Below are 16948 nucleotides of genomic sequence, written 5' to 3'. Positions count from 1 at the left end.
AAAAAAAAACTTTTGGCTCAAGAGAAAGAAACCTTCGAAAGAAACCAAGACTCAAGAGGGGAACCCGTCCTCCTCTGGTCGACACCGGATAGTAACAATAAAAAGCAAACTGGTAATAAAAACAACAATCAAACTGAATTAAGAAAAAAGTCAAATGTGGCGTTAAGCCTTATAAAATGAAAACTTGAGTGAGATTATCAAGAAAACATTAATGTGAGCGACGGGGTGTTTCTCAGCCTGAGCTCTCTTGGGTGGAAGTCATGTGGTCATGTGCTAAAAGAGAACGGGGCATGGTAAACTCTTCACACTGCTAGCCACATAACTGCCATTTAGCTTAGCAAATAACTAACAAGAAAACGCCAGCTGTAGTGTGTGATTTGGAATAAAGACTAGGATGAGGTTTTAGGAAGCATTGGGTGTGTCTCAAACTGCACTGTAGTGTTCTTGCATTCTCATAGACTTGCCTAACTTCATCTTCCACAGGAGGAGTGTTTCCATGTATTACAGAAGTGGGCCGGTGTAGTGTTAGGAGTCTTGCCCAAGGACTCTTATTGATGTAGCCCAGCTTAGTCAATCAGATCTCCCACATGATGTGGTAGCTCACTGGCAGGCAGTGGTGTGATCTGCTGCGCCACACCACTACATATTACTAGACGTACCACTAAAAACAATAGTACCTTAATTATCTTATCTTTTATCATGGTTTAAAATATGATCATGGTGCTGTGTTAAGAATAGAAAGATTATGTAAAAGATAATGATGTACAGGTGTGTTAGGTTCTAAATGTTAGTGTTTTTAGCTTATTGAGAAATCCCTTTAACACCTAGTGAATGCAAAGTGCCTGTTTCGTTCTAAGGGGTAAATTAGATTGTTTACAATTATTAACTGTTTCGGGTACATTAAACCACTCAAACACTCTGAGTCCTTTAATAACAATAATCTGGAATCCTGTTTCCCAGCTGATCTACCAGCTCATCTCAAACGTAATGGATGGAGCACCATGTTCATGGACATTCTTAATAGGCATTATGTCTTTGGTGTCCTTATGTTGGCACAGATTGTTTGTTTGTATTAGTGACTTTTATTTTAGCATTGACTGTTTGTGATATAGCAGTTGAGCGGATTGATACGTCTGTCTTGAGCTACATTTTTTTAATTAATTTATTTATTTGTTTGTTTGTTTGTTTGCCCATTTCGATTTCAGTTCTCCTGTTTAAACTCAGCTCGTGTCCATATGAGATTCCCACACCTCACACTAATAGAGCTCTGATCTCCACTCACACACCAGAGTGATGGCAGTGCTGGGTGTGTTGCTTTATGGCTCTCGTGGCACGATATTTACAGTACCGGTTTTATCCACATGCTCTGTTCATGTGAAGGACAGAAGTGTTTTCACTGCAGCTCAGAAAAGTAAGGGAATTATTGCTGTAGTGAAACTGTAGTGAAGTTTTTCTCTCCGTGTCCCAAACTGTGATGCACGATTAGTACGGATCACTGATTATCTGCAATCTACTTAAGATACACGTCCACATGAAGTGTCTGTTATTGCTCACAAAGTACATGTGTAAATATTTGACCTCCTTTTAAAGCATTTTATGGAGATAGTAGTTTTTTTGGAGGTCAGTGAGTATTGAGAAGTGAGAAGCCTGCATTGTGCTGCGTTAACTGGTTTAGTTTCTCAGCTATTTGTATTGTCCTTTTCATTTTAGGGTGGAGTTTATTCTGTGCCTCACTGATCCTGATCACAATGAAGCATCCAGACCCCAAAGCAGACCAAGCGAGCATCTTCCTAGAAGTGTCTCGAGACGATGAAGCTTTGAGTCTTCCACTGCACTCGTCCATCGCTCTCTTCCTGCTGTCCTACTCAGAGTGCACGTCATTCCACGTCTACCTGGTCTCGGACCATCCTGACAGCTTACAGGCTTTATCACGCGTGGTCCCGAAGAGCCTGGCCGTGTCTGTGGTGAAAAGAGAAGAAGTGCCGGCCTTGGTCCAAGCATGCCGTCTCCCTGCCGTGCTGGACGCTGGTGGGGGCTTCTGCAGGGCGGGCTTGGCGGTGGTGTTGAGGTACATCATCCAGAGGACCTGTCAGCTGGAGCCCAGTCGCACAGACGTAGCGTCACTGCTGGGCTTCAAGAACACCTGCCTGAAGGCTTGTGCTGAGGTGAGGATTCAGAATTCTGCAGAGCTTAAAGGACATTAGGTCAGAAAGTTCTGTCAGCAGTGTGAGGACGTTTGAGGTGGGAGAAGCTACAGAAACGAAATGTAGTGTTTGATGAGGAAAGAGTACGATCAAAATAGCAAGCACTGCCTTTTTTATGCTGTGCAGTAAAGCATCTCTCCCTTAGCCAGATAGCATTTAAGGAAATAAAGAAAGTTGTCGTCGTCACGTGCAAAACTTGTATTTCCATTTTTGCTGAATTTTACCTGTTGGCATAATGTGAATCTGACCACGACTTAATTATCTTGTTCCCATGACTTACTAAGTCATGGCCATGACTAAATTATCTTGTTCTCACTGCTTACTAAGTCATGGCCACAACTTCATTATCTCATTCCCACTGCTTACTAAGTCATGGCCACAACTTCATTATCTAGTTCCCACAGCCTTACTAAGTCATGGCCACAACTTCATTATCTAGTTCCCACAGCCTTACTAAGTCATGGCCACAACTTCATTATCTAGTTCCCACAGCCTTACTAAGTCATGGCCACAACTTCATTATCTAGTTCCCACAGCCTTACTAAGTCATGGCCACAACTTCATTATCTAGTTCCCACAGCCTTACTAAGTCATGGGCATGACTAAATTGTCTTGTTCCCACGTCTTACTAAGTGAGTTTTATTTATGTGGCATTGCACCAGCAGGATTTTGTTCCCATGCCTTACTTAGTCATGGCCACAACTTGATTATCTCATTCTCACTGTTTACTAAGTTGTGGCCGCAACTTAATTATCTTGTTCCCACTGCTTACTAAGTCATGGCTATGACTATTGTCTTGTTCCCACGTCGTAGTAAGTGAGTTTTATTTATGCGGGATGGCACCAGCAGGGTTTTGTACTTGTCCTGAAGAACTTTTTTTAAGGGTTTGGCAAATACTTCTTCGTTACCTCATGAAGGCGGCCAAACTACTAAGGATGCTGAAGTCCTGCCCGCCAAGAGAGGAAGTGGTCCGAGATACTTGTGAGCTGTGTAAACAAAACAAGATGCATTCAACCCACAAAAGTCCTCCCAGTGCAGCCAGAACAGCCATAATAATTTTTCGTCCCACGCAGCAATCAGATTTCAGTCCGAATACCAGGCATAAATCACATCCAGGTACTAGACATATAAAGTTACCAGGTGTAAAGGGGGTCTTGGATAATACAGTTTTTGTCAACAAGAAAGAGTGCTTGGCAGTGAAATAAGACCTTTTCAGTAGATAAATGTATAATTTGAATAATTACAATACATCTAAAAATGAGAAATATCAAATTTATTACATTGAAATCTTTATTTTAATATCTCCAAAAAAAATATTTAGACAAAATTTAAGAGAATTACATTTTTGTAGGACTATTTTTTATAAGGGCTATCATTTTTTAGCAGTGTACTCTCGCTCTCGATTTCTCTCTTACCCGCCTCTCTCCCTCAGAGTAGTCTCAGCCTCATTTTCCAGATCTCTATTGAACGCTAAAGTGCCTGCAGCGATCAGGAACTATAACTATAGGTTTAATACTTTAGTCTACCAATTAGGTAGAATTCTGCCCAAGACTTTGACTACTTGGTCTTTGGGATGCCATTAGTTGCCTCTCTTCCTCTTCTCTGTAGTCACCCTGCTAAATGCCAGACATCTTTTATATCTGACACGTTCAAACCAATTACCATTCAACCAGTGCAGCTGCTGCACGGTGTAGTACAGTTAAGCTCCGTCGTCTTGAGATGTCCCCGTTACTTTTTGTGGCCCATCCATGCATATGGAGCTGCTGTTATCTCTGACAGTGCCTTGTTCTCTTTCAGGTGAGCCAGTGGACCAGGCTGTGTGAGCTGAGCATCCCTTCTGCAGTGGAGGAGCATTTGCACAGCCCCACAGAGGAGCATCTCCAGCTGCCTGCTGCCGTCCTCCACCTGGAGCAGCGGCTGGGGGAGCCAGTCAGGGTCCACAACGACGACAAGATCCGACGGCAAAAACTCCAGCAGCAGAATAACAAACGTGCTCCTCAGGGTGCGTTTCAGCTGGGGGGTCCCAGCACAGATCAAGGCGTGAAAACCTCCCCTTCCGAAGCTCAGAAAGCGGGTCCAAGCATGGTGGCCCATTCAGCGGAGCCTCATCGTGGTGTTGAGCTGAGTGCTGCTCTCGCCAAGCTCAGCGTAGATGCAGTTTCACCTTTGCCCACCAGGGAGAGCTCTGACATAAGGAAAGTGAAGACCACCGAGCTGCCGGAGCTGGAGCATGTCTTTGCGGAGGGGCTTTACTTCACCCTCACCGACGTGGTTCTGCTGCCCTGCATCCATCAATACCTGGTAAAAACACTCACACACAAAAACCCCTCTGGCTCTCTTTACCTGCGAGATGTTTGCTCGGTCACGCTTGGATTGTGCTTCATCAGAAAGGGAGTGATGCATTTTGTTAGACCCGCAACTTTCTCTGAAGGTGTGATGTCAAATGTCGGTGGAATCAAAAGTATTCAAATCCCAGGTGTCTCCCGGGCAAATCGCAGGTGCTAGCCGGAGCAAATAAATGATGCATTCGGACTTGTGCGCAGCTCCGAGCTGCTTTTAGGTTAGCTCAGGCGAGACAAGCTCTCTGCCCACGAAGCATAAAGAGCAGCCTGCTTCTCCAGGGTGGTCCTGCTGCCTAGTCGTGTGTGTCATGTTGGATGCCTTGTGCAGCCTGGTAGCAAAGGTACAATTGGAGGAGGCAAAGCTCTGAACAAACACATGGGGTTTGAATCATAGTTTTGCACCACATAGACGGCTTTTTGAATGCAGCAGTGTAGTGAATTGCCGTTTGGCTCGTGGTTGCTTAGTGATATTTACCTGTTTCATTACAAATACAGATGCATTAAGACTGACTGGGCTGTATGTGCATTTTCCCAAATACACTATATAGACAAAAGTATTGAGACATGTGCTCATTCATTGTTTTAAAAGTCAAGGGAATTAAAGAGTGTATCCTGCTTTTGTTGGAGTAACTGTCTCTACTGTACAGGGCAGAAGGCTTTCTGCTAGCTTCCGGAGCACTTCTGTGAGAATTTGATTCCCCAGCTCCCAGCTCTTCCCCAGCTCCCAGCTCTTCCCCAGCTCTCAGCTCTTCCCCAGCTCCCAGCTCATCCCCAGCTCATCCCCAGCTCCCAGCTCATCCCCAGCTCCTCTCAAACGTAATGGAAGGAGCATCATCCATCATTCCACAGAGCACAGTTCCACTGCTCCACAGCTCAATGCTGGGAGGTGCTTTATACCAACTCTAGCCTATGCCTGGAATTGGACAAGTTCATGTATGTGCTCCAGAGTCCTTTAGTATTGGCAATACTAGACTAGGACAAGGACTAGACCAGGTCCAAGACAAGAGCCAAATTGTGATGGCTAGATGACTGGGTCAGGGTCTTGGGCACCTCATTTGCAGCAGCTCATTTGATGCAATCCATGGAGGCCCCACCTCACAACTTGCAGGACTTAAAGGATCTGCTGTTAACGTCTTGGCACCAGATACCACCGGAAGCTTTCAGAGGTGTTGTGGAGGCTATGCCTCGGAAGGTCAGATCAGATATGGCTGCAGAAGGGGGATCTACTCAATAATAGGCAGGTATTAATGTTACATGCTAATGTTATGGCTGATTGATGTATATCTGTGCACAGAATACAGTAGGGTTAAGGCTGAGACTCATCTCCCACCCCTTTTTCTTTTTTTCAGTTTGGCCAAGCTTAAGAATACTCCAAAAGTAAATCAAATTTTATTGCCGACCCGCAGCTTGATTGTCCATTTTTAAGATTAAATGTAATACTAAATTAAAACATGTTGAGTACAGGGAACATTGTGTAGTGCTTGATTATTTGGACGGCTCTTACTTTAGGGTTCCTCTCTCGGAAGGCATATGCTGTATGAAATGGCTATAAAATGAACGTGAGCTTTGTTCTTTTTTCTGTCCTTGTGTCAATTCAGGAGGAAAGAAATATGTAAATGAGGGTTCTCTGAAGCATTTCCAAGTTTGCTACTTGGAATCAGTTTTGACTGTGAAAAGTAGTTTCAGTGCATTTGGTAAAAGAAATACTGGCGCCTGCAGCGCTTTCAGAAATGGGTCGTTTGGACGGGCAGCAGGTGCTGTCAGTGTTAACACTGCTGTGTTGTGGTGCGTGCCTCCGGTCGCAGAGAACTGGAGTCAACACTGCAGAAAACTACTGCCATAAAAAACCTGTTTCTTCCAGAAAAGCAACGCCCACGCGCCTACACTAGACCCGTTTCATACATACCACCTCTGCGTGACGTGAGTGACGTGGCAGCTGCGTGCACCATGCAGCACTCATCCATATGGTATTTTCACTGCAGATATGGACGCTGGGCTTTACACCAGTCTCATAAACTCCTTATTCTCATTCTTTATTGTAACTTGTAGAAGACCTATTCTCCAGATTCTTTGACGCTTCTGGGATGCAGCATGCAGGTGTTTGCTCAGGCTGTGTAAATGCTGTAACCTGTTAACATGGGCATGACATTCCACTCACCCATGCAGAGGGAATACGTGTGAAACAGGCCTTACTGTCTCACTTTCTTTGTCTTACTGTCTGTCTATCTATCTTTTTTTTCTTATTTTAGTAGTTTTCCCAAATGTTACAAATAAATAGTAGCAACAACAACAAAAATGACCAACAGCCATATTAAATAAAATAAGTAAATAAAAACAGCAACAACGATGACCATCGTAACATAAAAACAAAAGTAATAAAAATAAATAACAAATTTAGGAAATTAAAACACAGGCACGCAGTGTCACTGGGGACAAGCACCAAAACCAGTACTTATAGTACTTATAGCATCCCTTGTGGAGAACATTTGGCCTACTAAACATGAGAGTTAGTTAGTATAGTGGCTAGAAAGCAGTCCGGTTCATGAGCTACACTATATGTCCAAATGTTTGTGGACACCCCTTCTAATGAATGCATTCCGCTACTTTTTCACCCATTGCTGACACAGATGTGGAAACACAGGTCTTCTAGTACCTGTAGAGGAGTACTGTCAATAGTATAGGACTAATGCCAGGCATGGGCTAGAAGACATTGAGCTGGAATGATGGTGCTCAATCAAGTACATTAGGGATGAATTCAAATCCAGTCATCACTAATGCTCAAGTTGCTGTATGCAGTCAAATTCTCACAACAATGCTCTAAAATCTAGTAAAAAGCCCTTCCTGGACAGTAGAGCGTTACTTTAACAAAAGAGCAGGATAACCTTTCTTTCTCTGTACCCTTGATTTAGGAAGAAACAGTGAATGAGCAGGTGTCCCAATACTTTTGTCTAGATAGTGTATGTTGATGTAAGTAGTATTGAAGAATACTGGTGGTGACACATTGGTACATATTTTTGCAGCAGTTTTTCTTCTAAACTGTAGCATTTATCTAAGACTCATCATCAACTCCTCTCTCGTGCACTCTCTCACGCTCCCTCTTTCTCAGCAAGGCTCCAGTGTCTCCCGGTTTCACACACTGTGTAGCGTGTCTCCTCTCTCCACCGTGGCAGACACACTCTCAGCTTTCTTTCTCCCCTCTCTCTTCCTCGGCTTTGAGAGAACGAGGGTGACGAAAGGCATGGCAGCGCTCTGGAGCGGTTCTTTTCGGTTCAATGGGGACGACACCCTGATGGGTTACTTAATAAAAACTCTGAATTGTGCTGCCTCAATGTTTCTCTTATTAGACCTTCAGTCTGACTCCAGTTTAAATGCACTTTTGTTGTTTCTGAGAAGCACAGAGGAGTGTTCACTGTCTTGCCTGTCTCACTCAGTGTCTTGCTACGGCGGTCTGTTACCTTTCTCCATGAAATATAGATAATAGCAGAGTTCTCCTTTGCTTACCCAGTGGCTTAGGTGAGCTGTGTGTTCTTTTTTCCTGGTTGTCTACATTCTCGGTGCTACAGCAGCTAAATTTGTTGTACACGGTTTCTGTCCTCACCTGGAAGGTAGTCATGCAGTCATTCAGTCTTTAGTTTTCAGCTGGAGCTAATGTCTAATGTGGCCGATAAGTAATGAAGGCTTAAACCCGACCATTTGTTTAGATCAGAGGTTCTCCCTGGTCCTGGGGGACCTCCTGCCCTACACATTTTAGAGGTTTCCTGCTCCAACACACTACCTTGAACTGAGGAAGGGTTTGTTAATTAGCTGATTAGCTGGATCAGGTATGTCGGGAGCAGGGTCAACACTGAATTGTCCAGGGCCAGGGTTAGAAACCACTGGTTTAAATCATTAAACGTTTGCTACAAACAGAGGTTAAGTTCCCACCTGGTTTGAGAAGATATCCAGGTTAAGTTTTGACATTTATGTGGTTTTAAGGACTGTAAGACTGTTTTTGGCATTATCCTTTTCCAACCTCTTTTTATCCATTAAAATTAAACAGAATTAATCCTTTTCCTTTGTTATCATTAGAATTAAACAGGCTGATTTTGGTAGTGTCTTTTAAGGCTCCTTGCTTTTCTTTTCATCTGCTAGATACAGTTCAGGGCTGTGGTGGCAATAGAGCAAGTATAGAAGTTCAGGCTTCCCTGTCCCCAGCAAGTTCCACCAGCTCCTGCTGGGAGGTCCTTAGGCACTCCCAGGCCAGCCGGAAGATATAGTCCCTCCAGCAGGTTCTGGGTATTTCTCCCAATTGGTTGTGTCCAGTACATCTCAGATGGAAGGCATCTCAGATGCCCCCTCTCAACATGAAGGGGCAACAGCTAGGCTAGATAGCAGAACCTCTCATTCTGTCACAAATTGTGAGCCCAGCACCCGGCGGCAAAAGCTCATTTCGGCTGCTCGCATCCGCAGTTTAGTTCTTTCTGGCCTTAATGTGGCAGAAGAGCTTGTGTGATTCTAATGATCTCCAGGGCTAGGTCATCAAGGACTCCTGGTAAAGTCTTGCAAGGCTAACAGGCCTGGGGTGAAGATCCTAACAAACACAGTGCAAAAACATCCACATGAAACAGAGTGCAGTAAAATCGCCTGGAAAAGGTTTACCGGGACCTAGAGCCAGGTGTGGGGGTAGTGTCCGGAGGTAAGCGCCTGGTGGCTGGGAAGCTCTAGTACCCTGGTCAGACTCACAGTGAACAAGTAACATGTGGTGACCATGTGGATCCATCACCCACAAGGTCCGGATTGGGAATGTGGTACAGTGCCCAGCAGGCAAAGAGCAAGGGCAAAAGTGCCCTTGGCATCATTGAGCTTGGTCTTTAGGACTGATGCATGTTAAAAAGCTCTGTTTTGATTAATTGGCTGGCTTGTATTGCAAAGCAAATCTGAGCTGAAACACTCCTCGTAACTAAGTGTGAATGGGTGGGGCTTAATAGCTGCAGTCTGAATAGATGTATGTAAATTATTATTATTATTATTATTATTATTATTATTATTATTATTATTATTATTTTTGATCATTAAACATCAACTAACTGTGGTTTGTTATGTGTTTTTCAGTTCTCTCTGCAGCAGCATGCCCCTCATCTCCTGGCCTGCCTCCCTCTGCTCCTGCGCTGGTACCAGCATGTTCAGGAGCTCCCCGGGGTCTGCTCTGCTGCTATGGATTGTGGGATGGCTCTATTCAGCCCCCAGGTGAAGAGACCCTGCTCCCCTCAAGCCGAGGTTACCCGGACCAGTGAAGTGGAGCAGGAAAAGCCCAAGCCCTCGCAAGAGCATTTTATAGGAGGCCCCAGACCAACACTTACTAAACTCCAGGTAATTGAAATTGAGGCTTTTCTCAGGCTAGACTGGTATAAAATTTCTGAGGCCAGAATCGGTTCATGCCTGCAGAAGTGGTGGGCCAAAATGAATTAATTGGCTGCCTTGCTAGTGGAACAGCTGCAAGCAAATGGTGTCTGATCTACTCTTCTCTTCTGATCTTCTTACTGACAAAAGAGTTACTGACAAAGGTTCTTTAGTAAAGGCAGTGGTTCTAAGAACAGGCAATTTCTAAATAGCTTCAGTGTCTGGATGGTTTGAAAGAGTAGTTAGATGATCAAAATACTTGGCTCAAATATTGTCATAACAGTCAGCAGCCAATGAACAGGAACTCTGGAGGTCTGGTGGTTTTCCAGTGGCCTGGGAAAGCTTTTACTGGTTCAGGGAAGAATGGATTGAGCTAAATAGCAGCAAATTGTAGAAAGAAGCAAAAGCCACACCATCTGTAATAAAAGACAAAGACAGCCTCAATCACCATTCATGTTGGACACAGATGAAATTTGGCTTCCACCTTTAGCCCATCCATATACACATACACACTTGTGAGCAGACCATGCCAGGCATGTGTGCCAAGAGCAGTGAGCAGCCTCCGTTGCATTGCCCAGGGGGCAGAGAGGGTTAAGGGCCTTGGTTAAGGGGCTTGCTCAAGGGATCAGCAGTGATGGCTTGGTGAACCCAGATATTAAACCCACAACCCTGTCATTGATAACCCAGCGTACCCCTGAAGCTGAAGACAACCCAAAGAATCTAGAACTAGAAGGCTTCTTCAATGAAAAATGGGCAAAATCCCCCAAACAAGAATTGAAAGGCTGTATACAAAAAGAGTGTCCTGGCCTGTTAATGTTTTATTTTACTGTAAAAGATGGAAATATGAAGTCATATGGCCTAAAATATTAAATCCATTTGAATTTGTATTTAGAAATCAAGTCCTCTTAAACTCTCTTAGCGAATCACAGAAAATCTTAATCAGTTCAGTGTCAAAACACTTGCATACCACCACATGTGTAGAGTGTGGAATCTTGCCCAAGGATTCCACTCGTACACAAAGGCACAAAGACATCTACATTGCTTTCCATCTAAGTAAGTGGAAAGAAAATGGGATCCTACACTACTTGACTACACACGTATCAGTGTGTGCAGGCTGTAATTAGTTCAGTTATGTTTTAATTCAGTTGTGCGTTTGCTGTTACTCACTGAGTAATTTCTCGGTTGCCAATAAATTGTGCTTGCCCATTTCCCCCATCTCGACTCGCTTTATGTCTCTTTCTCTTTTGTATTCTTCCCGTCCTCTCACTTTTATATATATACACACTTACTCTGAATGAGAGATTACACATGCTGTGTGCTGTGCCGCTTCTCTTTGCCGCTCCACTAAACCTGTCAAAGGCGGGCAATGCTCGTTCTCCGCAGCAGCCTTCAGCCACAGCCACAGCGGATTTATGCCCTCCAGTGGGCTGCAAACGCTGGCCACATGCCCTATAACTCTACTGCCGCTATCCAAGCTAATACAACTCTCTGCGCTTTATACTTAAAGGAAGCAGCTCATGGTTAACCGAATTAGGCCGTATATTCTGGGATAAGTGCTATTATATGGCTCGCCGGCTGCGTGGCGACAGGGAAATTCTCTTAGTCTGCCCATTTTATTCAATCGCTGGAAAAGAGCAGCATTTGCAACAGGTCATATCGTTTAGTTTTCTGTGGTATCGGTGCATCTGGAAGTGGATGCGCTATTTTTTAACTCTTTAGGTCAGGTTAATTGTTTTTCTCATATGTTCCTGTTTAAGCCATCTGATAAATGCTATGGATGTATTGGAGGTTTAACAATCTTCTGAGAAAAGCACATTACTCTCTAGGCAGTAATAAATACAAATAACATTGAAGCAGTAAGTAGTGATTTTTATTTGCATCAACAATAGGTGCAATGGTTTATATATAAGATATAATATATATACACACACACACACACACATACACAGTTTGTCTAGCCTCTGTAAAGAGTTATTGCCAGTAGAGTAAGACAAATAGGAATAGGAGCAGATAAGCATTAACGTATTGGCACCATGCCTAATGCCAGACATGGGCTAGAAAGGTATAAAGCCCTCTAGCATTGAGCTGTGGACCAGTAGAGCGGTGTTCTCTGGAATGATGGTGCCTCATCTAGTACTTTTGCAATGAGGCGGGGTAATGATCATCCAACATTCTGACCACCTATGCTGAATGCTGAGTCCTCACTGCAGTAGAAACAGCTCTTCCAACTAAAACTAAGGACTCTCTTTAATTCCCTCGATTGTGGAAGAAACAATGAATGAGTGTCCCAATACTTTTGTCCACATAGTGTATATTGGCATTGACAAGTAAGTACTTGAAAAGTACAATATCATCGTTGACCCAGAGTTCTAATGTATGTGCTTCCCAGATTGTCTCATGAACGTCCAACTGGTTAGGTAGTTGTACACAGTTACACATTACGCAGTGCTGCCAGTGCTGGGTGGATGATGGAATATTTTTGCAATATTTTTGCTTATTTTATGACCGTGTGAACCTGTACTGTTAAAGGAATAGCGACAAAGTCCCTGAGTGAATCACCGGCGAGACGTTGGCTGTGATGGAGTTAATATGATCCTCTTTAAAATCAGCACATCTCACAATAGAGGGACATGGTGATTAAAAAATGTGTTTTTTTCCCTCCCCTCTGTATAATGTGACCTTGAGTGTGACTCTGTCAGGCCAGACTGGAGTGTGTGCTACAGCCACAGATAAGTGCAGATCAATCTTTGAAGCAGTAAAAGGTGCAGGGTTTTTAAATAAATAGCTCCAGTAGCCTCAACGTTTTTTCCCCGGTGAGCATGTCGGCTCAGTCGTACTTTTGCTGGAAACGTCTTAAATTTAGCATGTATTTATATCTGAATGAATGACATGATTTTCCTGCAGCCTCTTCAGCTCTGAAGCCCTCTTTAATCCTTATTCTGAGAGACTGACTGCTGATGTTTGAGTGTGGATCTGGTTGAAAAGCCTAAAAACTCCCCCTGAGCTATTTCACTTCTCTAAATGATGTTTACACATACACAGGTTGACGCCTTGCCGTGTGAGGCTGTTGAGAGGGCTAGATGCATGCTACCTTAAAGTGATGGTATGCTGAAAAGTCAAGTTTCCCTCTGAGCCCGAATGTAGTCAGTCAATCAAGAGGTGAAGTTTGCTTCTGTAGTTTCTTCACTGGAGCTACGAAGCTAATGCGGCTACAGTGCTATGGAGGCTTATCTCACCACTTAATAGCATTGAGCAAACATGAACTGGTGGGTAAATACACTTGGAAATGTGGTTTTGGGCACAGTAGGACCAAGCTGGAGGAAAAACGAATTACCTTACAGATGTAATTCAGGATTAAAGACGGCCGATAGTCTTCAGCTATGCACAGTTTTAGCTCTCACCTTTTTTTTTTTATTTAGAAAAATTTGACCTTTGACTTTTGGCCAGAAAGTCTCAATTTTGGCACTACAGCCAAAAATTCGACCATTCCTTTCTTCGTCTGCAGCCGAATCTCTTTTTCACACTGTCGTTTTTACTCAGTAAAACAGTTGTAAGTAATTCTGTCTTTGCTGGCATCATCTCATCCTCTCGTCACAAGCTTCAGATGGTCCAGAACTCTGCTGCCCACCTACTCGCTCATATTTGCAGTCCCAACCCCATCACTCTTGTTCTTCATGATCTCCACTGGCTCCCCGTCAAGAACCCCATCCACTTCAAAATTCTTCTGCTCTCCTACAAAGCTCTTGCTAACTTCGCCCCCTCCTATCTGTCGGATCTTCTAGTGCCAGTACTCTGCGCTCCTCATCTGCTGACTTGTTAACCATCCCTCTATTCAACCTTCACAGCTTCTGTGATATTTTAGATTTGCTCCTCGTCTATGAAACTTTCTCCCTTCATTCGTCCGACAGTATCATTTCTAAACCTGCCCTAAAACTCCCCAGCCTCCACAGTTGAGTCTCTCTGTTCTTCTGTGTTTGTCTCCTGGTGTCCTGTCATAGCTGTCTCTCTGTGCTCTGGGTTCTGCTATAGTGGTCAATGTCTTTGTGCTCTTGAAAAGTGCTATATAAGACTTCATCAATCATTATTCATCAGTCAATAATCAGTCGTCAATACCATTTTAGTATCATTATAATTATTTAAATGATGAGTTCCATTCACCTCATATACTGTGTATATGTACAGTGCAGGCTGCTAACATTCGCTGACTAGCAGGCTGTCTAGAATGCAGTAACACTAGCTTACAGTTATGTTATACCCTGTATGTCCAAATGTTTGTGGACACCCCTTCTAATGAATGCACTCAACTACGTTAAGTTGCACCCATTGCTGACACGCATGTGCAAATGCCCACACTAAGCTTGTAGAGAAGTATTGCCAATGTCTCTGAAGCAGATAAACATGAGGGGTGTTTGGCACCATGCCTAATGCCAAGCGTGGGCTAGAGGAGCATAAAGACCCCCAGCATTGAGCAGTGGAGCAGCTTGTAGAGAAGTATTTCCAATATCTCTGGAGCAGATAAACATGAGGGGTGTTTGGCACCATGCCTAATGCCAAGCGTGGGCTAGAGGAGCATAAAGACCCCCAGCATTGAGCTGTGGAGCAGTGGAAGACCCCCAGCATTGAGCTGTGGAGCAGCTTGTAGAGAAGTATTTCCAATATCTCTGGAGCAGATAAACATGAGGGGTGTTTGGCACCATGCCTAATGCCAAGCGTGGGCTAGAGGAGCATAAAGACCCCCAGCATTGAGCTGTGGAGCAGTGGAAGACCCCCAGCATTGAGCTGTGGAGCAGTGGAAGAACTGTGTTCCCAGGAGTGATGGATGGTGCTCCATTCAATACTTTTGGGATGAGTTGGGGGTTTTTGGGTGGGAAGGGTGAACAGTCAGTGTTCAGATCTCATGTGGCTGCATGAAATTAAACTCAAAGTAAAGTGTGTGATGATTTACGCATGCACAACGCTAAATGCTAAGTGACTTCCTTCCCCTGTTTTCTGCATTAGCCTTGTAGCGCCATTGCAAAACTTGGTTGATCAGTAAAGACTGGCTTACTAAGTTTGGCAAAATTAGTAAGTAAACTTTATATCCCCACCCCCTCCCTTTTAACTACCGCTTTAATGTATCCACTAAATGAAGTGGAGCAGCTTGCAGTGCTACTCTCTTCCTATCCCATATGGCCTTTTTTTTATTCCTGCTTCACTCCTGCTCTGGCAAACTCCTGGACAAACTGCTGAACACAACACAAAATCCAATAACACTTTATAGCCAGTGTAAACAGCCGAGGCAGTAATGAGGAGAGAGTGCGCCGTGGCGGAGAGCTGTACCTCCATTCCTTCCTCATGTATTAGGCTCCTCTAGAGAAGCCATACTGCTGTGAGCTGGCTGCCTCGTCTCCGGCCCGCCTGGACACTGCAGTGGCGGATAAACCCTCACAGCTGTGACTGCAGGGGAAGTTCACTCCATTCCAAAGACTGACTCTCAGTGTGTGTGTGTGTCTGTGTGTGTGTGTGTGTGTCTGTGTGTGTCTGTGTGTGTCTGTGTGTGTCTGTGTGTGTCTGTGTGTGTCTGTGTGTGTGTGTGTGTGTATGTGTATGTGTGTGTGTGTGTGTGTGTGTGTGTGTGTGTGTGTTTCCGTCCTGACCAACCCTGACTTTTACAGTGTGTAAATCAGAGATTTCCTGCCACACCAAAATGATATCCACGAAAAGGAAAGCGTGTGTGTGTGTATTTCACTCCCTGTGAGGACCCAGAAGGGTTGACTCTGGAAGATTTTGATGGATAATTGTGGGGCTGAACAATAGAAGTGTGGGTTTTACAGGTGGTTTGCCTATTAAATAAATGCACACAGGACCTGGTTACTGACAAATCGGTTCTTCTCAAGAAGGACTGGTTGGTGTGAATCATGCCTTAATGCGAACAACATCCAGGAAACCTCAGAAGAACTATGGGGAAACTGCAGGCTTTTGTGTAAAGTTTAGTGTAAAATCAAATTGTGACATGATTTATCACTTATCCCAACTTCAGTCAATCCATCAAGATTCTAAAAATTAAATTTCATTATAAAAAGTTCATTATCTTATGTGTTTCGACACTTTCAGGTTTTTATGAAATGATCAAATGTAATTGTTGCCATATTGGACATGTTGGACATTCAGTCTGTAGTGTATATAATGGGAGTAAATTAATGAAAACTTTGTAAATTATAAAAAAAAATCTAATGTGGACACATTTGCATATCAAACAACCATAATTTGACCTATCTATAAAATAGCTGTATGTATTAGATTCTCTTGTGCACCAATCAATCTTTTGCCTCTTATATAAGAGTTGATGTTCACTGACAGCTGAAAGCATTTCTGAAGGGAACAGCACAGTCTTCTCGTGTTGAACTTCTTGTATGCTTGAATGCTTAAGCAGCAAGCTTTGTCATGTTTACAAAATGTAAAATAATGCTGCTCTTCTTTCTCCACACATTTCTGAATTTGATAATTTTCCCGACTTTTTAAAATGTGATGCCTTGGTGCTGCTTCTCATCTAAAACCTTAAGAGTTGGTTTGTACAGTCCGATGTACAATGCTTCAAAGTCAATACTTGCCATGTTGGGAAAGAAAATGGAGAAATTTAGAGAGGACTAGTTCAATGTTATGCAGCTTGCTAAATAATATAATACTAAATAATACAGTACAAACCTGTACGATTTAATTCCATTTTATTGTTCAAACAGTAGATTATTACAGAGCATGAAATGCTGTAAAACTGTAGTAGAGTAACCCCCCTCCCCTATTCTCTGCTGGTGTTTTTTTTACAGTGCAACACAGTGTCTGAGGAAAGCTCAGCATTTTCTGTACAGCTTCAGAGTCCTGATGGTTCAGATAAGTTGTAAAATGATCCAAATATAACACTTGGTGATTTCCCACAGGCATCTGTAGCTGAATTCCAGAGCCTTTCCACTATAACCATGGGTAGGTCTGTCTGTCTTACCTAAGAAACAGCCTGATCAACACGCTTATTTATACATATTTTGGAAG

At 43.5% G+C, this 16948-nt stretch overlaps 1 protein-coding gene across 2 annotated transcripts in view; it reads left to right on the top strand.

The window, feature by feature from the left end:
- Window positions 1–16948, top strand: part of gstcd (glutathione S-transferase, C-terminal domain containing) — a 125945-nt gene that overhangs the window by 1379 nt on the left and 107618 nt on the right. The window contains exons 1-4 of one of the 2 annotated variants that reach the window (XM_072678493.1): window positions 52–112; window positions 1711–2165; window positions 4002–4505; window positions 9638–9895. In XM_072678493.1, coding sequence (XP_072534594.1) covers window positions 1749–2165; window positions 4002–4505; window positions 9638–9895 — 1179 coding nt within the window. In that variant the 5' untranslated portion in view covers window positions 52–112; window positions 1711–1748. Of the gene's footprint in view, window positions 1–51; window positions 113–1710; window positions 2166–4001; window positions 4506–9637; window positions 9896–16948 lie in introns of those variants that run through there. The other variant, XM_072678491.1, reaches the window with a different exon arrangement.

This window comes from Salminus brasiliensis, chromosome 4 (genome assembly GCF_030463535.1).
Source record: "Salminus brasiliensis chromosome 4, fSalBra1.hap2, whole genome shotgun sequence".
NCBI lineage: Eukaryota > Metazoa > Chordata > Actinopteri > Characiformes > Bryconidae > Salminus > Salminus brasiliensis.
Note: the sequence above shows the minus strand (reverse complement) of the source record. Positions and strands in the feature narration are given on the sequence as shown.